The sequence below is a fragment of the Xyrauchen texanus genome, chromosome 2 (genome assembly GCF_025860055.1).
Source record: "Xyrauchen texanus isolate HMW12.3.18 chromosome 2, RBS_HiC_50CHRs, whole genome shotgun sequence".
In the NCBI taxonomy this organism is placed as follows: Eukaryota; Metazoa; Chordata; class Actinopteri; order Cypriniformes; family Catostomidae; genus Xyrauchen; species Xyrauchen texanus.
In genome coordinates, this window is record NC_068277.1 from 60,950,132 (window position 1) to 60,975,481 (window position 25,350).

The 25,350-nt window shown below is 46.0% G+C and overlaps 1 protein-coding gene across 2 annotated transcripts in view; it reads left to right on the forward strand.

The window, feature by feature from the left end:
• Positions 1 to 25,350, forward strand: part of LOC127655847 (sodium/potassium/calcium exchanger 2-like) — a 116,574-nt gene that overhangs the window by 85,238 nt on the left and 5,986 nt on the right. For both annotated transcript variants that reach the window (XM_052143865.1, XM_052143873.1), the window contains 2 exons: positions 9,088 to 9,168; positions 10,041 to 10,123. In XM_052143865.1, the coding sequence (XP_051999825.1) occupies positions 9,088 to 9,168; positions 10,041 to 10,123 (164 nt within the window). The remainder of the gene's footprint in view (positions 1 to 9,087; positions 9,169 to 10,040; positions 10,124 to 25,350) is intronic.

Below are 25,350 nucleotides of genomic sequence, written 5' to 3' on the forward strand. Positions count from 1 at the left end.
ACAGCATTCCCTTTCTGCTGTCGCCCAAAGCAGACGAAGAGCTGCTCAGAGCGTCTAGTGCTCTGTGTGCGGTCCAGGTAGATACGTAAGGCACGTACTGGACACAGCAGTGAAAGGGCTGGATCTGCCTCCTCCTGGGGCAGCGCTTGCAGGTTCACTACCTGATCCCTGAAGGGTGTGGTAGGAACCTTGGGCACATAGCCCGGTCGCGGTCTTAGGATCACGAACGTGTCTGCAGGACCGAACTCCAGGCAAGCGTCGCTAACAGAGAACGCATGCAGGTCCCCGACCCTCTTGATGGAAGCGAGCGCGATCAGCAGGGCGGTCTTGAGAGAGAGGACCCTGAGTCCAGCTGAGTCAAGCGGCTCGAAGGGGGTCTCTGGAGTCCCGTGAGGACTGACCGAGAGATCCCAGGAGGGGAACAGGTTAGGCCGGGAGGGAGCTATCCTCCGGGCACCTTTTAGGAACCTGACGATTAAGTCGTGCTTACCAAGAGACTTTCCGTCTACCGTGTTGTGGTGGGCCGCGATAGCGGCGACATACACCTTGAGGGTGGAGGGGGACAGCCTCCTCTCCAGCCTCTCCTGAAGAAACACGAGCACTGACCTAACTGCGCACTTCTGCGGGTCTTCGGCTCGGGAAGAACACCAGTCCGCGAACAGACGCCACTTTAGGGCGTAAAGATGCCTGGTAGAGAGGGCTCTGGCTTGATTGATTATATCTATGACGGCAGATGGTAGACCGGCTAGATCTTCCGCATCCCATCCAGGGGCCAGACGTGGAGGTTCCAGAGGTCTGGGTGCGGGTGCCAGAGCATGCCCCATCCCTGAGAAAGAAGGTCCTTCCTCAGGGGAATTCGCCAGGGAGGGGCTGTCGTGAGGAGTGTGAGGTCCGAAAACCAAGTCCGGGTAGGCCAGTAGGGGCTACCAGAGTGACTTGCTCCTCGTCCTCCCTGACCTTGCATAGCACCTGTGCAAGAAGGCTCACTGGGGGAAATTCGTACTTGCTCATTTCCCCCAGTTTCGGGCATACCAGAGCGGGCAGTGGGAGGTTTCTTGGGAGGCAAACAGGTCTACCTGGGCCTTGCCGAACCGGTCCAAAATCAGCTGGACCGACTGGGGGTGGAGTCTCCACTCTCCGCCGGGCAAACTTTGTCTTGACAGCGCGTCCGCCATCACATTGAGGTTGCCGGGGATGTGAGTGGCACGCAGTGACTCCAGTCGCTGCTGACTCCATAGGAGGAGACGACGGGCGAGCTGTGACATGTGGAGGGAGCGTACTCCGCCTTGGCGGTTTATGTAGGCTACGACCGTGGTGCTGTCTGTCCTGACTAAGACGTGTTTGTGCCGAATTAACGGAAGAAACTTCTGCAGGGCTAGAAAAACAGCCAGCAGCTCTAGGCAGTTGATGTGCCAGCGCAGCGGGCCTCGGTTCCACCGGCCCAGTTTGGAGGCGTCGGTCGTGACCAGAACGCGTCGGGACACCTGCTGAAAGGGTACTCCAGCCCTTAGAAAGCAAAGGTCTGTCCAGGGTTTGAAGGTCTGGTGGCAGGCAGAGGTAACTTTTACGTTGTGCGTGCTGCGGCGCCATGCTCGTCTCGGGACTCGAGTCCGGAGCCAGTGCTGAAGTGGTCTCATATGCATCAACCCCAGCGCGCGCCGCCGGAGGATGCCATATGCCCCAGGAGCTGTTGGAAACGTTTTAGCGGGACCACGGCGCCTGGCTTGAAGGAAGCGAGGCATTTCAGCACTGACTGAGCACGCTCGTTGGAGAGACGTGCCGTCATTGAGACTGAGTCTAACTCCAGACCGAGAAAAGAGATGCTCTGGACCGGGGAGAGCTTGCTCTTTTCCCATTTGACTTGAAGCCCCAAACGGCTGAGGTGCCTGAGCACCTGGTCTCTGTGTGCACATAGTAACTCTCGAGAGTGAGCCAGTATGAGCCAGTCATCGAGGTAATTGAGTATGCGTATGCCGGCTACTCGGAGCGGGGCAAGAGCTGTCTCTGCGACTTTCGTGAAGACGCGAGGGGACAGAGACAGGCCGAAGGGGAGGACTTTGTACTGATACGCCTGACCTTCGAACGCGAACCGTAGGAAGGGTCGATGTCGAGGGCAAATTGAGACGTGGAAGTACGCGTCCTTCAGGTCTACTGCTGCGAACCAATCTAGATGCCGGACGCCAGATAGAATTTGTTTCTGGGTGAGCATTTTGAACGGGAGTTTGGACAAGGTCCGATTGAAAACTCGCAGGTCCAAGATCGGGTCATAAGCCGCCTTTCTTGGGTACAACAAAGTAAGGGCTGTAGAAACCCTTCTTCGTTTCGGTTGGAGGGACAGGCTCTATCGCGTCCTTTAATAGAAGGGAGGCGATTTCTTCGCGCAGGGAATGGGCATGTTGGCCATGTACGCCCACGAAGGGGGGCGGAGACCTGGCAAACTGAATTGCGTAACAGAGTCGAACGGTCCGGTGCAGCCAGCGTGACGGGTTGGGCAGTGAAAGCCATGCCTCTAAACTCCGTGCTAGGGGCACCAAAGGGACGGGTTTTTGGACGCACTCGGCGGGCTTCGCGAGCGGTGCGGAACAGGTAACGTGGCGCCGGGAGGCAACGTGGCGTCCCGAGGCTCTGGTGCTGAGAATAAACTCAAAGCACTTACCTTGCTCCGCGCACCCGGCAGGGGGCGGGTTCGTGACTGAGGAGGAGGTCTGATGCTGGCGTCCTCTGGACTCGTCTGAACTGGCCGGCCGGGGAACAGTCATGGGGCTGAAGGCGGGGACACCGCGTCCATGGAGCCGGGACTGTTGAGGCCTGAAAGCAGAGTGCCGTGAGAACGGCATTTGCGGGCCATATGCCCCAGAGACAAAGGAAATAGCTCTTTTATTGAGAATTTGGGTACTGCAGCCCGCATTAAGGGGTGCGGCAAATGAAAAAACAAAGGATTCTCCTCCCGGCCCTCCACCAGGGGATGGAGCGGTCTTACCACCTCCGGAGCTAACTTCTTTGACTCTGGGTGCATTGTCTCTGGGAGCCTTCCGGGTCCTCGAGGGGGTCCGTGAGACAGGGGGCGTGCGCTTCCCACGGTTTGCTCGACGCTGGGGCTGAGAGCTGTGCCCGGGTTGAGGCGGAGCAGGAGCTTGTCTTCTGGCTGCGGGAGGACGCCCTCGGTGAGCAGACGGGGCATGGGCCGTGGCGGCAGGCTTGCGGCGAGGCATGATGTGAGAGATGGCCTCCGTCTGCTTCTTTACCGTGGAGAACTGCTGGGCAAAGTCCTCGACGGTGTCACCGAAGAGGCCGAACTGGGAGACATGGGCGTTGAGGAAGCGAGTCTTGTCAGCTTCACGCATCTCGACCATGTTCAGCCACAGTTGACATTCCTGGACCACTAGCGTGGCCATCACCTGCCCGAGCGCTTGCGCTGTGACCTTCGTCGCTCAAAGGGCGAGGTCGGTCGCTGAGCGCAGTTCCTGCAGCGTGTCTGAATCAGGGCCACCCCCGTGCATGTTGCGAAGTGCCTTGGCTTGGTGGACCTGCAGGAGAGCCATGGCATGCAGGGCGGAAGCGGCACGTCCGGTGGCGCTGTAGGCCTTCGCTGTCAGCTAGGAGGTTGCTCTACAGGTCCGGGAAGGGAGTACGTGGCGACCTCGCCAGGTTGTATGGTTACTGGGGCATAGATGGATCGCAACCGCCCTATCCACCTGGGGAATCGCCGCGTACCCGTGGCGCGCTCCGCCGTCGAGGGTGGCGAGGGCGGACGAGCCTGTGGCAGTGTGACGAGTGGAGAGGGGTGCTCTCCACAAAGACGTCAGCTCGTCATGCACTTCCGGGAAAAACGGAACCGGGGGCGGGGGCGAGGCTGTGAGCAGCGTGCAGACCCCAGGAACCAGTCATCCAGCTGTGATGGCTGTGGGGCGGATGGAGGGTTCCAATCCAAGCCCACGCTGTTGGCTGCCCGGGAAAGCATGTCGGACATCTGTGCGTCAGCCTCAGCCTGGGCGTGCAAGCCCGAAGGCGGCAGCCCAGGGGAGTCCTCTGCATCAGATGCCGCGCCTCCGATGTCGCGGGCGAGCTCATCGGCTTCCATCGCAAGAGGGTCGGCTGACTGGCTGTGAGGCGAAGTCGCCGCCGCATCGAAGCACGGACGGAATCAACGAAGCGTGCTGGGGTGCGGGTGGTCCGAGGGGCGTACTCGGCGGAGCTGCACCCGCAGCCATCCCCAAATCGCCTCCATCGCCAGCCGCATCGCCCTCAATCCCGTGGGAAGAAGGAGCAATACGGGGCGGCTGGAGTGGCTTGCTCACGGTTGTAAGCAAGCCGCGACCGCAACGTTGTCATGGTCATGTTCTCGCAGTGAGAACATGAACCATCCACAAACGCAGCCTCGGTGTGATCGCTACCCAGACACACGAGACAGCGCCTGTGGCCGTCGGAAGCGGAGAGCACTCTACTGCATCCAGAAACAACACAGGGGCGGAAGGGCATCTTTATAAAGACGCGTCCTTAAAAGGACGCTCAACGCCGCTGTGTTTTGCTCTTTTAGAGGAAATTACTCTTAAATAAAATCACTCTTTTAGGGAAAAAACTTGTGAGAGTTTTTAAATCTGCACTGTCGATGCGCCCAGGGGCAGGAATGCACAGCCGTGCAAACAGGAGAAAGCCGCTGTTGTGCGCTGTGGAATCCAACTATTATGCAGCAGAGGGATGACAGGAACTCGGTGTGTAGTATGCAGCAGTTGCAGACACGACCATCGGCTCCGAAGAAATTTTCTGAATGAACTCCCGTATTTGCGCCGCTTAAATACCCGTATGTCCGGAGGCGGGACATGCAAATACTGGTTGCCAACTCTCATTGGCCTTTTTTCATAGTTCAGAGGTGAATATCGGTGCTCAAGAGAGACCCCTAGTGTCGCTTCTCTGACACAACGTGGAGAGAGCGACAGAAGGGGAACCCAACTTTTGAGAAACCCAGCAATACCATGCCTCTGTTTAGATTAACCCAACAATTCTTTGCTAAGAGTAATCCAAAAATGCCATGCTTCTGTTTAGAGACATACAACATTATCCTGCCAAGAGTAACACAACAATACAATACCTGGGTTTAGAGAAACCAAACAATACCCTGTCAAGAGTTAAACTAACTTTTGAGAAACCCAACAATTCCTTGCATTGAGTTGCCTGTTTGGAGAAACCCAGCAATATCCTGTTTAGAGTTAATCCAACTTTTGAGAAACCCAACAATACCCTGCCCAGAGTAACCTAACAATGCCTTTCCAAGAGTAAACAACAATGCCATGACTCTGTTTAGAGAAGACCAACGATATCCTGTTTATTGTTTGCCCAATTTTGAGTTATCACAAAATACCCTGCCTAGAGTAACCCTGACAGTACCCTGCCTAGAGTCACTGAACAATGCAATACCTGGGTATAGAGAAACCAAACAATACCCTGTCAAGAGTTAGCTTAACTTTTGAGAAACCCAACAATTACTTGCTTTGAGTTGCCCAATAATGCCATGCCTGTTTAGAGAAACCCAACAATATCCTGTCTAGTGTTAATCCAACTTTTGAGAAACCCAACAATACCCTGCCCAGAGTAACCTAACGATACCCTTCCAAAAATAAACAACAATTCCATTCCTCTGTTTAGAGAAACCCAACAATATCATGTACATAGTTAACCCAACTTTTGAGAAACCCAGCAATACCATGCCTCTGTTTCGATTAACCCAACAATTCTTTGCTAAGAGTAATCCAAAAATGCCATGCTTCTGTTTAGAGACATACAACATTATCCTGCCAAGAGTAACACAACAGTACAATACCTGGGTTTAGAGAAACCAAACAATACCCTGTCAAGAGTTAAACTAACTTTTGAGAAACCCAACAATTCCTTGCATTGAGTTGCCTGTTTAGAGAAACCCAACAATATCCTGTTTAGATTTAATCCAACTTTTGAGAAACCCAACAATACCCTGCCCAGAGTAACCTAACAATGCCTTTCCAAGAGTAAACAACAATGCCATGACTCTGTTTAAAGAAGACCAACGATATCCTGTTTATTGTTTGCCCAATTTTGAGTTATCACAAAATACCCTGCCTAGAGTAACCCTGACAGTACCCTGCCTAGAGTCACTGAACAATGCCATGCCTTGATTAAACCCAACATTACCCTGCCAAATGTAACCCAACAATACCTTGCTTTGAGTTGCCCAACAATGCAATGCCTGGGTTTAGAGAAACCAAACAATACCCTGTCAAGAGTTAAACTAACTTTTGAGAAACCCAACAATACACTATATGGGATATCCCAACAATATCCTGCCTCGTTTTTGAGTAACTCAGCAGTTTACTCCTCAGAGTAACCCAGCAGCATAGATTATAGCAGTACAAGAGTAATGCCTATTTTATAATTATCAGATTATACCATTTAGATTAAGCCTTTGTTAAAAACAATTGTTTTTAAATTTATGGCAATTTAATATGTTTCAGCTAATCTTGGCCTCAGAGGTCCTGCCTACATTACAAACTAGGCATAATTTACCACATTCCTAAATGATAAACAAACCAACATACGTAGTCACCCCAATCTTGACATTCTCCAAACCTGCTTTATACCCCAAACCCTTTCTGCAATATTATATGATGTTTAGGTCATGTAGTATATACTATATGTGCATGTAACTTGGGGTCACAGTGCTGACTATGGTACCTTCAATCGAGACAGACAGCAGAGTCTGTCAATCAGCCAACCAGAGAGAAGGATTCAACAAGAAGTCAAAGACATTTACTAATCAGGATGTTGCCATTAAAGAACAACCAATCAGTCACTTATTAATATTTTAATTTTTTGAATATTTTTTTTTTAATTAATGATGAAACTGTTTACAATCTCATGTACTCAAAGTGCAAGGAAACTATTTTAATACCTTTTAATTGATGGTTTTGCCACATGACATTTTAAAAACGATTAACCCTTGTGCGACCTTCGGAACATTTTTGTCTTTTGTCTTTGCTTTTTCGATCATTTTGGCTGTGTTAATGCCAGCTGCATACATTTTGCCATTTCTGTGTATTTTTTGGGGAATTTTTATATTTCAACCTATAATACATCTGTAATATACTGTGTACACAAAATAGTTACACTCAGGACCTTCAGGACAAAAATTTAACTGCAATATATGATCCTAGTTCCATTAAAGCATAAAATCATGAATTATATGATATTATGCTTTCATTCAGGAGCCCTGGCTTCAAAATGTAAATGTTTAATATTTTCAACCAGATGGTGCCATTTTTCTCAAGTTATGCCTATGGAGAAAATACATGCTTTTCTCCTATTTACTGTTTGCTGTATTATAGAGCACTGCAGGACAATTTAATAAATTATGCAGCTAAACTTGTGTGTGTGTGTTTGTATGGACATCATAGTTTGTTTTGTCATTTGTGTGTGTGTGTGTGTGTGTGTGTGTGTGTGTGTGTGTGTGTGTGTGTGTGTGTGTGTGTGTGTGTGTTTGTGTTTGTGTATGTGTGTGTAAAAACATCAGTGGCATTATGTTAACAAACTGGCATTAAATGTTAAAATCCTGAACATGAATTAATATTTGGTAGTTATGATCATGACTGATGTTGGTTAAAAAAAAAATTCTAATTAAAAGTGGAAAATAATATTAATATTTAATATTATTATGGCAGTTTTTTGATGTGGACATTTTTATCCTCGAAGGACCTCTAAGTATCTTTTTTTTATTGACGCACAAGGGTTAAATGTTTTTTATGTTTTTTTACAAAATGCTTTAAATGTATTTTCAAAAAATGTGTAAAAACAACATGAACTCAAAGATTACATGTCTATGACATGTTGACACTTGTGTTTTAAACCAGATTTAAAAACAAATCATATATATATTATCACCTCAGGCAACCTTATTTGTCAATGACCCCATATATTATATTATATTTACATATAATACAATGCTTACAAATTAATTTACTCCATTGCTTCTCCCTCCATGCTTTGTGGCAGAACAGATGCTAAAAGGAAAGCATGACGACGGTGTTAGCAGCAGTAACTAAAGATGTGCTCAATCTCTCTCTCACTGTGTGCTCACATGTGTGTGAGATAGAGCACAAAGGTCATGGTAAATGCTAAAATTATGCAGAAGTAAAAATGACTCATAAAAATAATATGATGATTATAATATAATATTTTTTGGAATGCACATTCCCTGCCATTAAGTTGGATTTTGCATAACCGCGATAGAAACAGTTGTACATTTCTAGCGGTTTACATTCAGAGCCCTCCTGCAGCTGCTTGATGGTCTCATAATAAAGCGTTAACATGCCAAGCAAACAAGTTATGTTGTTTAAAGAGGTTTTTGCAGTCTTTCAGTGCGTGGATATGACACAGAAATTCTATGAATTATTAGATCCAAGAAAAATAAACTCACACGCACTTGGCCACGTGACAGTTAGCGCGCCACACCTCTGTTGAGAAGAGGAATATTTTGGTGTGCTTCATTTTCACACAGTTTTGCAAAGAGGCTCTGGTTGCTAGAGTGTATATATATATATTTGTAACTTTTTTTTTTACTTATCTAGTTCATTTAAGTGCATAAAACAATAGAAACATTACATAAACAAACAGTAATGAACCTAATATTAACTGTGAAATGTCAGAAGTGAATCAAAAGTGAAAGCTAACTGCTCAAAACCTTTAAACCTTTCAATTAGTAGGCCATCGTCTTTTCCTTAGCTGAGATGAATATCTTACTTTTGTATCTGTGAGACTATTGCGCTTCTGGGTAAGAATATGATGATATTGATATGAAAATGATCAATAAATTATTAACAAGTTATTGCTGTTGCCTTGTTAATATGTAATCATGTAAGCTATCAAATGTAGTTCGATTATAAGTATTTTAAAATGTAATTTAATCCAATTGCAAGTACTTGATTTTTGTAATCTCATTGTGTGATCCAGATTACATGTAATCAGTTACTACCCATCACTATGATATATACAGGTAGTTTTCAATGAGTGTTTGAAATGTCTTCCAATCCAAGGCGTCACTCCTTCCGGCTTGTTTTTCAGGAAAGTTCCGTGAGAAGGCATCAATACTACACAAAATTGCCAAAAAGAAATGCCAGGTGGAGGATTCAAATGGAGTCGCTGGTAAGTGTTGCACAATGTAAATATGTTTAAGCGGGTAACGTAATATAGGCTTTACACCTGAAAAGTGAACAGGTTGCAAACAGGTTTTAAGTTAATAACATTATTTAATCTGTCTGAAACAACCTGACTACATTTGGTTGCACCAAGGGTCAAGGTTCGGCTGGTTAGCATTAGCATTTAGCTCCAGCTAGTAGATACTGTAACTACATCATTCTGCTAGCAATGTTATCTTTCTCCACAGATGGCAAAAGTAGCTGTATATTCTGACAAAATTTAATTTCCAAGTAGCAAATTGTTGTTCTGTACATATTGTTGTGGTGCCATCAGCTAGACAGAATGTAATTTTGCTGCACCTTTGGAGTCATTAGCAACATTTACGGCTCAAGTGACATGGCAATACCACGGCACGTTTTTGGGAAGTGGAGCGATATTGGCCATAATGATGAAAAGAGTTAGATGGAAGCATTTGAAAGGGTTAAAGTTGTTTTGAAAATAGATTGTGATCCTGTGAACAGAGATGACATCAAAGTAAGCTGCTCTAAACGGCCCTGCTTTTGATGCTAATATGCTAATATGGAAGTGTTAGCATAATTTCCCACTTGAAATGAATGTCCACATTTGTCTTGAACTCACTGAGAAGAGTGGAATCATATTATGAGATTAAGTCATATTACGATATGAGATTAAATTATAGGACAACACTTAAATTTGTACGAATCTGTTTGATGTAATTTTTTATTTTTTCACAGATCTGTCCGTACAACAACAGTTTAGAGTGACCACATCTATCAAGCTCCAAAATAGATAAAAAAGAAAAAATAAGCACCATCAAAATTAAATTCACATTTGACTTCTTTTTGTGTGTGTTGTAGATAAAAATCTGCCCAACAGCTCAAGAGTGGAGGTTGACATGACCCCACCCTTGAACGGCACTGCTGGACAAGATGGTGATGCGGTGAGTTATTGATATCAAAAACAAACACACACAAAGTTTTTAGATGCAGTTGGACAATCATAACTAAACTATTCATGATTAAAAGAAAAACAAAACTGCAAACTGTTAAGAGAATGTTCTGCAGGAACACACACAATTCCTCCCCTGAATGCAATAACATATAACCTTTGCATTTATTTTATTTAATGCTATTTTTCTGTGATTTTAAGGGACTCCCATTACAGTTTCTTGTGTCTATGTTGGTTTCAGTAATTAAAAAATATAGCATATAAAAAAAAAATAAAGGTTTTAAAACTATTCAGTGGTGTGACCATGAAATATAAGGTATTAACATATTTTCCTTGCATTTTGAATGCACGAGTCTATTTTAATTTTTTATTTTAATTTTATTTTTTACACACACACATACAGCATATATCCTTTGATATAAATTGAATATGAATTTCATGAGCATTTAATATAAATAGCTAAATTTATTTGGACAACTTGGCTGGGACTCAAATAGACATAATGAATTTTATATTGTACGAACTATAGATTCTATCCCCAAATACTACCCCTACCCTAAACCTAACCCTCACAGAAAACGTTTTGTATTTTAACATTTTCAAACAAACATTGATTGAACAGAGGTTTAAATTATGGGGACTCTAGAAATGTCCTCATAAACCACATTAATAGCCTAATACCCTTGTAATTACCAGTTTGTAACCTAAAAAATGTCCATGTCAACCCCCCCCACTCACACACACCACTGTACACTCAAAGTGCAATGTGATATTCAGCACTATAACATGATAGAATGTGACTCATAGCGCTGACTTTGGAAAGTGAAGGCCAAGTCACGGCAGGCTAGACCTCATGCATATGACTCAATGGAAAACACATTTCACTGTCTCCCAACCTGCTGTACTGTGTCTCCCTGTATCACACACACAAATACACATACACTGTCCTGTGCTACTGGCAGGACTCATTTCCCCCACTTAGAAATTGTAGTGTTCTCATCCTCTGCCTCCTGTTGGTAAGGCAACATGCCAGAGGAACAGACGGCACAGCATGCATGCAGGCTGAGTGAGTGCCCTCTCAATGTCACCGTGACAACCAGAACATAAGAGGTCCCATCACTCAAAAACTATGCGTACACACACACACACACACACACACACACACACACACACACACACACACACACACACACACACACACTTTGGGCCAATTTGAGGCATCTGATGACTCCATTGCTATTAGCACACTGATTGATTTGATATGATTATCGGGGTCAGGGTTAAGGGACCCTCAGAAAATGGTAATAAACTATATTGATAACAGATACTGATAATTGTTTGCATTTTAATACACTTTAAGACTTTACTGACATAAAAGGTTACAACACAGTAACTGAGCAATACTAAAACTTGGAAAAATATATATATTATATATATATATATAGCGTCTGAAAGAGGCGGAGCGCGCAGTATACAATCTCAGTGCTCTGACTGGGCAAAGGAGATTGGCGTCGCGTTCGCTATTGGATGCCGGCAGCGCCGATAGGGAAATGATTTGTGCTTTGAAATGAGTACCGATCACCTTGGGGACATAGCCGTGTCTAGGCTTTAAAATGACCTTGGAGTCACTTGGTCCAAACTCAAGACACGCAGCGCTGACAGACAGCGCGTGAAGGTCTCCCACACGTTTAACTGATGACAGGGCAGTTAGAAAAACGGTTTTGAGTGAAAGGTATTTCAAATCCACGGATTGAAGCGGTTCGAAAGGGGGGGCTTTCATAGCTTCGAGAACTACGGAAAGATCCCAGATAGGAACCGATGGGGCGCGGGGGTTCATCCTTCTAGCTCCCCTGAGGAAGCGGATGACCAGCTCGTTTTTTCCCAGTGACTGGCCGTGCAGGGATTCAGCGAACGCCGCGACGGCCGCCACGTACACTTTGAGCGTGGATGGGGATCTGCCCTTATCCAGCAGCTCTTGTAAAACACGAGCAGTGACGACACCCCACGTGTCCGTGGGTCCAGGTCTCTGTCGGTGCACCATTTTGAAAACACAGACCATTTGGACGCATAGAGTCTTCTCGTGGAAGGGGCTCTAGCGTGTATGATAGTGTTTATTACTCCTTCTGGCAAAGTGACGGGTAGTCGTTGATCACCCACGCGTGCAGCGCCCAGCGCTCTGGGTGGGGATGCCAGATTGTGCCGCGAGCTTGAGAGAGGAGATCTGCTCTCACTGGAATGGGCCACGGGGTTGTCAGTGACAGCTGCGTAAGCTCCGGGAACCATGTCTGATTCTCCCAGCGGGGCTATGAGGAGCACCGAGTGACGCTGCTTCCTGATCCTCTGCATTACCTGTGGCAATAGCGAGATGGGAGGGAAGGCGTAAAGCGGGCGGTTGGGCCAGTCCTGGGCCGGCGCGTCCTCGCTCGAGAAAAATACTGGGCAGTGAGAGTTCTCTTCTGACGCAAAGAGGTCTATCTCTGCTCTGCCGAATATGCTCCATAACTTCTGGACTGTTTGAGCGTGCAGGGACCATTCCCCTGGGGAAATATTGTCTCTGGACAGTCTGTCTGGGCCGTCGTTCAGGTGGCCTGGCACGTGCGTTGCCCTCAGCGAGCGCAGGTGGCACTGGGACCAACTCAGTCTGCGTTTTGTCAGATGGAAGAGGTTCCTGGATCTGACACCGCCCTGACGGTTTAGATAGGATACCACAGATCTGTTGTCCGAACGGACCAGGACGTGGTGACCCTGAATGACTGGGAGGAAGCGCACGAGCGCGTACTCGACCGCTATCATTTCCAGACAATTTATGTGAAGGAGCTTTTCCTGAACTGACCACAGGCCAAAAACCGGAGAGCCCTCGCAGACATTGCCCCAACCCGTGTTGGACGCGTCTGTCGAGATGACTTTTCAGCGAGATACAGCTCCCATCGTCACTCCCCGCTGATACCATTCGGCCACTGCCCAGGGCTGCAGAGCTGAGATACAGGTCTGAGTCACTCTGATCGGCTGGCGGCCTGTGGCCCAAGCCCGGCGAGACGTGCGGGTGTTTAGCCAATGCTGAAGCGGGCGCATGCACAGTAAACCCAGCTGAAGTACTGCTGCGGCTGAGGCCATGTAACCTAGCATTCTCTGAAATTTTTTCAGAGGCGTGAGGCTGTTCATCTGAAAGGACGCGGCTAGTCGCTGAACACGGCGCGCTGTGTAGATAAGCGAGCCGTCATCGCCATGGAGTCTAGTTCTATTCCAAGGAAGGAAATTGCCTGACTGGGCTGTAGTGAGCTCTTGGTCCAATTGACTGCAAGACCCAAAATGTTCAGATGACTGAGGAGAACTGTCCTGTGAGACAGAAGCTCCGTATGTGACTGTGCCAAAATCAGCCAATCGTCCAAATAGTTCAGAATTCGCAAGCCCTGACTCACGAGGGGTGCGAAGTGCCGCATCCATGCACTTCGTGAAAGTACGGGTGCTAAAGACAGGCCGAACGGAAGGATGGTGTATTGATAAACCTGGCCGTCGAAGGCAAATCTCAAGAATGGCCTGTGACGGGATTTATCTGAATCTGAAAGTAGGCATCTTTCAGATCGAGAGAAATAAACCAGTCCCCTGGCGCATCATGCGCGAGGAGTTTCCTGATTGTAAGCATTTTGAACGATCTTTTTGCGAGCACCTTGTTCAAAACCCTGAGATCTAATATTGGTCTGAGGCCGCCGTCTTTCTTGGGGACAAGAAAATAACGGCTGTAAAACCCCAACTCGCTCAGAGAAGGTGGCACTCTCTCTATGGCCCTTTTTCACAGAAGGTTTGCTATTTCTGAACGAAGCATGCAGGCTGCTTCCGTGTTCACAGTCGTTTCGAGCCGCGCTCTGAAGCGGGGAGGGCGGCGATCGAACTGTAGCAAATAGCCCTGTTTTATTGTGCTTAACACCCATTTGGATATCCCTGGGATAGCTTTCCACGCTTTGAAGCGTAACGCTAGAGGGTGAATGGCCAAGTCGCCCTGATTGCCGCACACAGCGTGCTGAACTGAATGTGTGAGCGCGCTTACCGTGCTTATGCATGACTGCTCGCAGACAGCAGGGACAGGCTGTTCTGTGAGTGACTTCCCGATTGAGGTGAATGGGGAAAGAGTCACATCTGTGAAGTGATGCGCAAGCATAGTCACGGGCATGGGACTTACATACAGAGAGGTGTTTGCTGGCCCTGTGACAGAGCGGGCAGAGAAGGGGCGCGTGCACGGATTCGTGGGCGCGTTTATTGACTAACACTCGAGCTGGCTGTGCCTGCTTTATGTGAGTGGGCTCTGATAGGGACACGGGAAGTGTAATGCTTGTGTGTAGGGGTGAACACTGGATTGTGGGCACATTTTCTACACATAAGGCATGTTTTCTTTTCACAAGATTTCTTTGGGTCGCCGTGAAAACGGCATTTGAGTCCAGGCAAGCGGGCAGTATCACCGGCTTGTTGGCTGCTGAATCCACCACTGCAGTAGCCTGAGAGAAGGGGACTGACAGGGGGCGAAGCTTTGATGGTGGTCCGGCCGCGGCGGGACTGAGCCGTCGTTTCCTTAACAAAGCTAGGAGGACTTCGGTTGCTCAGGTTTCAGCGCAATCTTAGGCCGAGGCCGTGGGGGGGCAGCGGTCTGTGGCGGCTGTCTGAGCGCGTTCTGCAGAGGAGCTAGCGCGACGAGGCAGGAAGAGATTCATGGCTTGGGTGGCTTTCTGGACTTCCGAGAAACGGTCAACAATGCCACTCACCGCGGAACCGAAGAGACCGGACGGAGAGAGCGGCGCGTTGAGGAACGTGGAGCGTTCAGCTTCTCCCATGTCGGCTAGCGTTAGCCATAGTTGTCTCTCGGTCACAGTCAGCGCGGCCATGCACTTCCCTAGGGCTTGAGCTGCAGCTTTGGTGGCGCGAAGGGCGAGATCCGTCGCGCTCCTTAGATCTGAAACAGCCTCTGGGTGCCTGCCTTTCTCATCCCACTCTCGAAGAAGGTCCGCTTGGAGGATCTGTAAAGCGGCCATGGAATGCAGAGCAGATGCGGCTTAGCGGGCGGCGGCATAGGCGCGCCAACACAGGCGGAAGTAGTTCTGCAGGCCTTAGACGGGAGCACTGGCTTAGACCGCCATCTCGCGGAGGGCGGGCAAAGGTGTGCTGCTACCGAATCCTCGACCGGGAGGATGGAAGAGTAGCCCCTCTCGGTGGCGCCGTCCACCGGCGATAGAGGTGGAGACATGGGATCGGTTCCTGGCCGAGAGAGGCGCTGCTCCACGATTTAGAGAGCTCGGCGTGGAGTTCCGGCAGGAAGGGAGCGGCCGGACGCGGGCGCCGCGGCGACGGCTCTGAAGAAAGCAGCCGTCGAGTCTGTTGGGAGCCTGCTCAGAGGGCGGTGACCACTCGAGCCCGAGGCGGTCGACGGCCTGTGTGAGGAGGCGCTTAGTTCTTCCTCGACTCGGCGCGGGTCCTGCTGGATTCCTGGGCCGAGGAGGAGGCTTGGGAGCCTGACCACTCCTCGCTGTCCGAAGCCATGATGGAACAGCAGCCCTTATCCTCCGCCTCGTCATCCGAGATGGCAACAGTCGCGGCCGCTCGGCGGCAACTGCGCGGTCCCAGGGGGCGGGAGGGTGAAAGCGAGGCTCCAGGGAGAGGCTCCGGCGAGGTAGTCGCTTCTAACACTGGTTCCGGCAGCCTTTGGGAGCGGCGCTTCTTTCTGCGCTGGCGAAGCGAAGGCGCGCGGCGGCTTCGGTTTTGAGTGCTTCGAGTCGAGCCCGCAGGGTCGACATCGGAAGCTCCTCGCAGAGGTCGCATCCGCCGTCAGCGAGGGCGAGCTCTGCATGTTCCAGTCCCAGGCAGAGAGCGCAGATGAGGTGGCGGTCACCGGCGCTGAGAGGGGCGCGACATGAGGCGCAGGTGGTGCGAGGCATCTTTAAAAGACGCTCGTTGCTCTTTTTGTGAAGTTCGCTGAGGAACTAGCTTGCTCTAAAAAGGATACGTCGCCGGATGGCGTAGCTCGCAGGATGGCTGAAGGTGGCGAAGACGGCCGGCTTCTTCGAGTGCTGTCCAAGCTTGCTAGATGCCCCTCGAACGGCAACGCGGCTTCTGCAGTTCAGAGATGCGAAGAGCTTCGCTGAATAGATGAAAATCAGGGTTCCAGCCTACGAACTTACGCTTATATGCACTCTAGCCACGCCCATTTCTGGCGGGCTTTGATACAGTGACGGCGCGGGCGCCTGTCATTAGACGTAAGTTCACTCAAGTTCGTCTATAGGCTGCAGCAGTTGCCGCAGAGCAACCAATGAGCTCGCTAGCTAGCCCGCTCAAGGTATGCAGCTGCTGCACTGCGTTGACAATGGATACAAAATTAAGGATAATTTTTTGGCTTCAATATCTCAGAAAAGATTAATCTTTCCCATAGCGTAAGCTAGCTTACGCAATACGAGAACCTCTCGTAAGAGAACTTAAGTTATCAAATCTGTGAAAACCAAATAAAACGTCTTTATAAAGCAAAGAAAAACTAGTTAAAATAGAGGTACGTACAAACAAACAAAATTTTCACCAAAATACTACTGCGTGGACACATTCCCAAAAAAGGTGAGGGGCAGATTCATCTACAGCATTACAGAAGGAGTGGATCTATTTAAGGGATAATGTTTCTTAAATAAAGATTGACTGGGTAAAAACGCTGTAACAGTTTAAAGGACACCTCCTTAACCTTGTTGGTAATTAAATATTTGTGAGGTAAAGACTGTGCGACCTGCATCAGACATGCTGTGTCACGTCTCGTGTGTGTTGCGTCATAAAACTAAAATGTTTAGGTCACTGTGTCAAGTTAAATATAGTTTAATACACAATCTTTAAACACATCTTGATATTTCTTAGTTCGCATTTGTGCTCCTTCAAGTGTTTTGAATGCAAGAACATAACGCATGTTTGTGATGTGTGTCTGCTGATGGGTTGTTAATGTTTTCTTCACTGTATAAACTGTGCATTGCTCAAACAGTTGAAATTTCACTTACTGCCCTCTGGAGTAAACAGGTGGTACTACAATCTTGAATTTCTCAGGAAAGCATTGCGATTAAATGCGTTCAATTTTTTTAACGCGTTATTTTTTGTAAAATTAATTGCACATTATTAACGCGTTAAATCGACAGCCCTAATAATTATATAGTCTGAAAAGTGTATATATTGTGAAAAAACTTAAAGTTTTTTAAGTTTTAAAATTTTTTTTTTTAAAAATTCTTTAAAAATTTTAAAGTTTCCGTATACGTAAGTTAAGCATATGAGGTATCATTTGAAAAGCTTAGAAACCGAACTTACTTCTGTACTTTTAAAATATCAAAATAAGGCCTCAAAATATTATTGTTGAAAATTAACAACCCCTAAAGGTAATTGGGGAGAAATATTTAAATAAAAATAAAAGTCACATAGCACCTAATAGAAGCTACCATTCTCAGGAATGTGACTGTACAGTTTATTTTGTTGCACTAATACCACAGTTCGAAGTGAAATATGATATTTGTAATACAAACATCTCTTTTATGCTCCGATAACTGCTGCTGTAAGCCCCAAATAGCTAAAAACTTTATATCTGCTTTTACCTTATGCAGTTTCTAAAAAAATGAGCCATTGTTTACTTGTCTGAGCTTGATTGGTTGAATAATCTAATGTTACATCTTAGATGTCCAGAACAAAATATGCCATTCAACACAAAAAGCATGCTAAACATATCATCAAAAAATATGTTTTCAACTATTGATGTCATATATAATCACAAAGGGGAGGATCTTAGCTTTGGAATGACACCTAGATTGAGCTTGTAGTCCACTCAGAGGCCGAGATATTCAATGTAATAATAAGGGTTGTGCATGAATTGAAAATTAGACTGAATGTCTATGGACGAGCACATCTGTGAGGGTTCAAATGAGTTAGAGTTATGAAGTTTGGACAACACATTTTTTTTTATTAAAATAAAAATAAAATAAACAAAAGTATCATAAGATTATAAACACAGACAATATAATTTATGAATAATTGGAGTCTTTTTTATTTTATTTGGGTGGATTTCTGAAAAATTTTTTGCAATTAGTCCACAGTATGTGTAAATGTTGAGCTTTTAAATTTGAGTGTGAAAAATTGCGGGCAGTAACCCAACAATGCACCAGAGTTTTTGACACGATTGAGAACAAGTACAGTCCAATATTTCGTACTGTTCTGGACCTCAGTGTCAATAGAGCACAACACCGCAGGCCCACTTTATTAGCCATCTTGGTTCTGAATGTATTTTTCCAATTTTATTTAAGGCATTGTGAATGACATAAATTAAAAACTATTGACAATATCTAAAACATTTGATTTAAAGTTGATGGTTAAGTATGGAAACAATATATAAATTGTTTAGTTTATGTTAAATATCTTATCTATTCTGACTAGGGTGTACAGCTAGTTATGATTTACTCCATGTCACAAGATGCAGAGTAATAATATTTAACAGAGAACATAAGGAAAGGAAAGGAGAACCACTCATGTGGAGAATTCAACACTAAATTATTGATAAAGACGAGCATTTCTTCTTTTAGGATTGTTTTATGTCTGGACAGATTGTCCTGGACATTCCTAAAAAAAGAAATCCTGTTTTATTCAGTAATGTCAGCTGTTAGGAGCTGTTTCAGTTGATGTTACATTATCTTTGCCAAGCAATTATCAATGTTTATGGTAGTTTAAGTTTGTCGTTTTGTAAGTTTTTAGCCCTGATAGCACATGTACATCACCCAGATGTGTGAGTGTTTACATCTGGAATACGTATTTTTTTACATTATTTGCTCATCTGCAATACATCTAAAAGACATTTTCTCTCAGATGTCAATAAGACATTCACCTGATGTCTTAGAGATGTTTATGATTGAGAATGTTTTTCAATCTGATCTTGTAAAGATGTTTAGCAGATGTTAATTGGTTTGTGTGGATGTGTGCTCTCAGGGAGATGGAAACAAGGCAGAACGCCAATGATATATTTTTTTAACAATATGGTGGACTGTATTTTGGGCTGTTCTCTGCAACAGTCTGTCAGGAGCCGAGGCACTCTGTCCACACCTGCACAAGTGTTCACGAGTGTTCTGTCCTGATAATTATTCTGCTCCTGTAGGATGCTGTCCCTTGACACACACACATTTTCCATCTGAAGGTGACATTCAAAAATATCAAAATAATCTTAGCTCAACAAGCAGCTCTTTTTACCTGAGAAAGGCCACATCCATGTACGAGTAGGAGGGAAAGTCGAAATATCACTGAGACAGTTACCAGAAATCCAGCTCTGACTTTTCGTTGTCCCTTCTTTCACCAGGACAGTGCTGTGAGATCACACTTTAAATGAAGGTCAAATGCCATTCACTGTGGAGTACTTTAAATGTAACGGAATACAATGGAAATATTCTTTAATGGAATTAGCATATAGCTCTAAAGGAACAGTTCACCCAAAAAGGAAAGTTCTGTTGTCATTTACTTACCCTCATGTTATCCCAGATGTGTATGACTTTCCTTCTTCTTCTGAATGCAAACATAGATTTTAAGAAGAATATTTTCCTCTCTGTAGGTCCATATAATGCAAGTGAATGATGGCAAACCTTGAACCTCCAAAACGCTCATAAAAGCAGCATAAATGTAATCCAGACTCCAGTGGTTTAATACATGTCTTCAAATGCGATATAATAGGTTTGAGTGAGAAACAGAGCAATATTTAAGTCCTTTTGACTTTAAATCTCCACGTTCACATTCTTCATTTGCTTTTGGCGATTCACATTCCTCGTACATGTCGCCACCTACTGGGCAGGGAGGAGAATTTATAGAAAAAATGGACTTTAATATTTAATATTGTTTCTCACACACACCTATCATATCTCTTCTGAAGACATGGATTAAACCACTGGAGTTGTATTGATTATTTTTATGCTGAATTTATATGCTTTTTGGAGCTTCAAAGTTCAAGACACCTTTCATTTGCATTGTATGGACCTACAGAGCTGAGATATTCTTCTTAAAATCTTCTTTGTGTTCATCAGAAGAATGGAAGTCACACACATTTGGGATGGCATAAGGGTGAGTAATTGTTGTGGGTGAACTATCCCTTTAAGGGGTTTCTTGCAATAGTTGGCTCATACAATTATTATAATTTTTTATTTTATTTTTTGTTTTATTTTTTTTACTCCCATAGAGGAAAAATGAACAAATCAGCTAACAAGGTTATAATGATGTTTCCTAAGTTTAACCCCTAACCCAAACTTAACCATAAAGTCATACTCATTCAATAATCCTAAACATAAACCATGATTTTAATAGGAAACTAACTTTTGCATAGCATGGACGAAAGAGAAACATCAGGATTTGGAACAAGATGATGGAAGTGTGTACCAAGTGATTGGCAAAATCATAGTCATAATAATTCGTGTGGATTTTTTTCTGTCAGAAAAGCTGTTAGAAGGCGTTTCCTTTTTCAGGTTTGTCACATGTCACCCACCCATCTAAGCGTACGCCATCTTCCTCAACAAATCTTCCGAGCTGGAACCTCTTAAACCCATCACCATAGTAACCACTCCATGTTCCTTAAAGGGCAAAACACGTTTTGATTGCTTGCAATGTCGCTAATTGTGAACTACACTTACACACTACATAGCTAGCATGGCCAGTTACTGTACTTGACCTGTTTCAGACCTGTGGATAAGTAAGAGAGGATGAAAGAGAATACTGGAGACAAAAGGAGCCTCTCGATATGTTTTTTGCTCCGTCTCAGCGACTTCCGTCACGGCAGTTAGGGTGAAGCAGCTGACGGCACGTCTCAGAGGAGTTCCGCTGCACTCACTGTAATACTGCAGATGCAGAAAACCACTCACACAAACACAAACACACACACACACACACACACACACACACACACACACACACACACACACACACACACACAATCAGATAATGATGGAGGCCCCAGCGGTTGACTGTTGTTATTTAAGGGTACTCGGAGGGCAGTTGGGTTTATTGCTGCTTTTAAATGTGGCATGTTCTGACAAGATGGTCTCTGTCCCGTAGGACTTACATAACCTTTAATTGGAGATTCAGGGACCCAATCGAAAGTGTTGGAGTGTTTTGTGTGTGTGTGTGTGTGTGTGTGTGTGTGTGTGTGTGTGTGTGTGTGTGTGTGTGTGAGGTTGTTATTTCATAGCTCTGGAGACTGAATGGAGTTATGTAACAGTTCAGTACAAACATTGTCCCTGATCTTTCTGCTAAAATTCTATCTGAGAAGAGTTATGGAGGGTGACTTGAGCAATTGGTTTTTATGATAAAACGTTCTCCTACACACAGCACGACCAGTGAAATTCAATTCCTGAATGAATGAGACAGCCCCCTCCCAGCAAAAATGAAATTGACATATCCATACCTAAGCGCAGGTCAATGCCCAACACCCAGAATGCCCAATCGGCCTGATGGGGCACGCGAGGGATAAAGGCGCCCGGTGACGACGGTTTGAGGGAGAGAGAATTACGGGCATGTCCGTCATGTGTGTGTTTATGTTTGTGCTTTTGGTTTAAGTTTTCATTAAATTATAATTTATATTGACAAGCCGGTTCTCGCCTCCTCCTTGCCCATCCTTACAATGACTGTTAAAGTAATTTGTGATTTATCTGGTGTCCATGCTGCATTGATTAATGAGAACACATGCTCCACTGAGGTCCCAGGGAGGCATAAAACAAACTCCACAACCATGGCTCTGATTCCAAAGTTGATGGTCTTGCTCTCCAGCTCATCTGTCCATCTCTCAGATACAGCCATCTTGTTCATATTCAACTCAGTGATGCGACGAGTGGCAATGTTTTTCACGTAAGCCTACTCATCAAAGAGCATGGTTTCGTCAATCAAACTGAGGGATTCTGGAGAAGGATTTGAGGCTGCTCTGAATGTCTTTCCACTCTGGGAAATCTCTCAATAGGGGCCACTCAAGTTTTTCCTGAGTTCTCCAATGAGCGGCTCCAACTTTGGAGGTAATCCAGCGATGCTGAATAAAAGTTTCTCTCTGCACAAAAGAAATCATCCGCTTGCATGTCTCCAACTTCAACCAGGGCATCCAACTGCTTTTTAATGCCAGGGTATGAATGATTCCAACAGCTTGGCCTGCAAGACTTTTCTCAGGTCATGAATGTGCAAATCTATGGTAGTGCACAACAGAATGATCCTTCAGTTTTTCAACAAAAAGTCCTTCAGTTGCATGCACCTTGTCACATTCAGAACTATGTTTCACAAAAGTTACACTTGGTGTGGTACACTAACTTTTAGCAGTCGGTGCTGTCACGGTCTCGATGAGTCCGCCGGTTTGTACCTTCTGTGTTTACGTTCTCTTCATGTTTTTCAGGTGCCGCTGGCTTGTCAGTGTTTCTATGGGACAATAGGTACCTGATCATGATTTGTTCTCTGCCTATATTTACCCCACTCTGTTTAATGTTCATTGCTAGATTATTGTTGTGTGTTTAGTTACTCACCACAATTTCTCTGCCCTAGTGGGTCCTGTTGTGTGTTTTCAGTATTGAGTGCCAGTTTTCGCTGTAGTGCCTGAATTGCAGGGAACCACTTGACTTAACTTGACTTGTGGTTACCATCCTGTTGGTTGCATCGCTTGCCTTGATGCTTCACTGGAGTATTTCTCATCGGTCTCTACACTTGTTCTGCTCTTCACATTACCACGATGCACACAAACCTATGAACACACTATCCTCCAGAGGATTAATCTCAGATCTGCTCTACTCATTACCACGATGCATACAGACCTACAAACATATTTTTCTCCAGAGGATTCCTCATGGATCTGCGCTCCACACTACCACTACGCACACAAGCCTATGAACACACCCTTCATCTCCAAGCTGCAGTCGGTTCCGGGTGGACCTCATGCTTCACCAGCTCTGCTGTGTTTAATTGTTAATAAATTATGTTTCTTGCTTCAGCACCTGGATTTCTGGTCTCATCTTTTGACAGAACAATCTAGCCAGGATGGATCTAGTAGATAATGCTGACCTTGATTTGCGCTCACTCAGAAGGGAGTTTTCTTGGGTCGTCAGCAAGACCAGATCTACGCCTCCAACCATGCCATTGAGATGATGCAATCCCAGCTTGCGGAGCTCACGTCACTGGTCCAACAACTTTGCCTGCCTCCGAAACTGTCCCACTGCAGAATCTCCCGCACCACCCCAGCAGTTCCAGTGTCGGTCGCTCGAAACTCTGTCTCAACCCTCCTGCTTCATTCTCAGGTGAGGCGGGGTCATGCCGCACATTCCTCTTTAGGTGCTCACTGTTTTTTTTGCTCCAGCCCTCTACATTCTCCTCGGAAACAGCTAAGGTGGCTTTTGTCATAACACTCCTGTCCAGGAGGGCTGGCTAGTGGGGAACCACTATGTGGGACAATGGTCACCCCTGTTGCTCATTGTTCCAGGAATTCTCAGCAGAGCTCTGTTGAGTTTTTGATCATTCGGCCCAAGGCCTTGAAGCGGCGAGGGTTTTGTCCAGTGTGTTCTAGGGTAACCGGTCAGTCACGGACTATGCCATCGAATTCCGCACCTTCTCTGTATCCTGTTATTGGAATGATCGAGCAGAAACTCGGCTCTCACCTCCACCTGTACTAAGATTTGCTGGTCCCCACGGGCTGATGCCACATTTTCTACATTAAAAGAAAGGTTTACTACCGCTTCCATTCTAAACACTCCTGACCCTTCACTTCAGCTCGTGGCAGAGGTGACTGTGTCAGAGGTCAGTGTCAGAGCTGTTCTGTTGCAGCACTCTTCCTCGGATGAGAAGATACATCTGTGCACATTTTTCTCACACTGCCTCACCCATCAGAATGGAATTACGAATTATGGCTGTCAGATTGGCCTTGGGAGAGTGGTGCCATTGGTTAGAGGGTTCGGGGGTACCTTTCGTGGTCTAGACTGACCATAAGAATTTGTACGAACATCCGTGGAGCATCTAAATTCCAGACAGACTTTTTGGACGTGCTTTGAATTCATTTTGTCGTATTGTTCAAGCTCTAAAAATGTTAAGCCCGATGCCCTGTCTCGAAGGTTTGAAATAGAGACCTCCATTCTACCCACCTCTCGTGTGGTGGGCATGGTGTCCTGTGACGTGGAGGCTAAAGTCTGCTCCGCAACACCACCTCGTCCGCCGAGCGCCCAACAGGTTTTTTGCTTCACGTTCTGTCTGGACACACGTCCTCTGGTGGGGCCACACGTCCAACATCGTCTGCCGTCCAAGGGCTGCTCGTACCCAGGCGCTCATTAGACAGCGATTCTGGTGGCCTTAGTTAGCGCAGGATATTAGATGGTTTGTGTCTGCTTGTCCTGTTTGTGCATCTAGCATGACTTCCTTTCAGACTCCGACTGGGCTCCTCCAAATGCTGTCAGTCTCTTTGAGACCCTGGTCTCACAATTGGCAACACAATTGTTATGACCGTGATGGACTGGTTCTCCAAGGCGGCTCATTTCATTCCCCTCGCCAAATTACCCTCAGTGAAGGAGACAGCAGTTGAGGTCATTAATCACATCTTCTGCATTCATGGCCTCCCGGTCAATGTGGTTTCTTACAAGGGTCCCCCAATTCATGTCACGGTTTTGGGCAGAATTCTGCCGATAGCTGGGGGCTAAATTCATCTGAAGAACCTACGAACCCACTATTCTCCAGAGGATTCTTCATGGATCTGTGCTCCACACTGCCAATATGGACACAAGCCACGAATACACCCTCCAACTCCAAGATGAAGTCGGTGCCAGGTGGCATGATTGTTGGTGCCAGACGGGCTGGTTTCAGTATTTCTTTAACTGTTGATCTCCTGAGATTTTCACACACAACAGTCTCTAGAGTTTATTGAATAATTGTGAATTGTGCCAAAAATAAGAAGTTCTGCAGACGGAAATGCCTTGTTGATGAGGGAGGTCAACAGAGATTGGCCAGACTGATTCGAGCTGACAGAAAGGCTACGGTAACTCAGATAACCTCTCTGTACAATTGCAGTGAGTAGAATAGCATCTCAGAATGCACAACACATCAAACATTGAGGCGGATGGGCTAGAACAGCAAAAGACCACGTCGTGTTCCACTTCTGTCATCTAAAAACAGAAAGCTGAAGCTTCTGCTCTTGGCTGACAGAAGTGGAACCTGACATGGTCTTTTGCTGTTGTAGCCCATTCTCCTCAA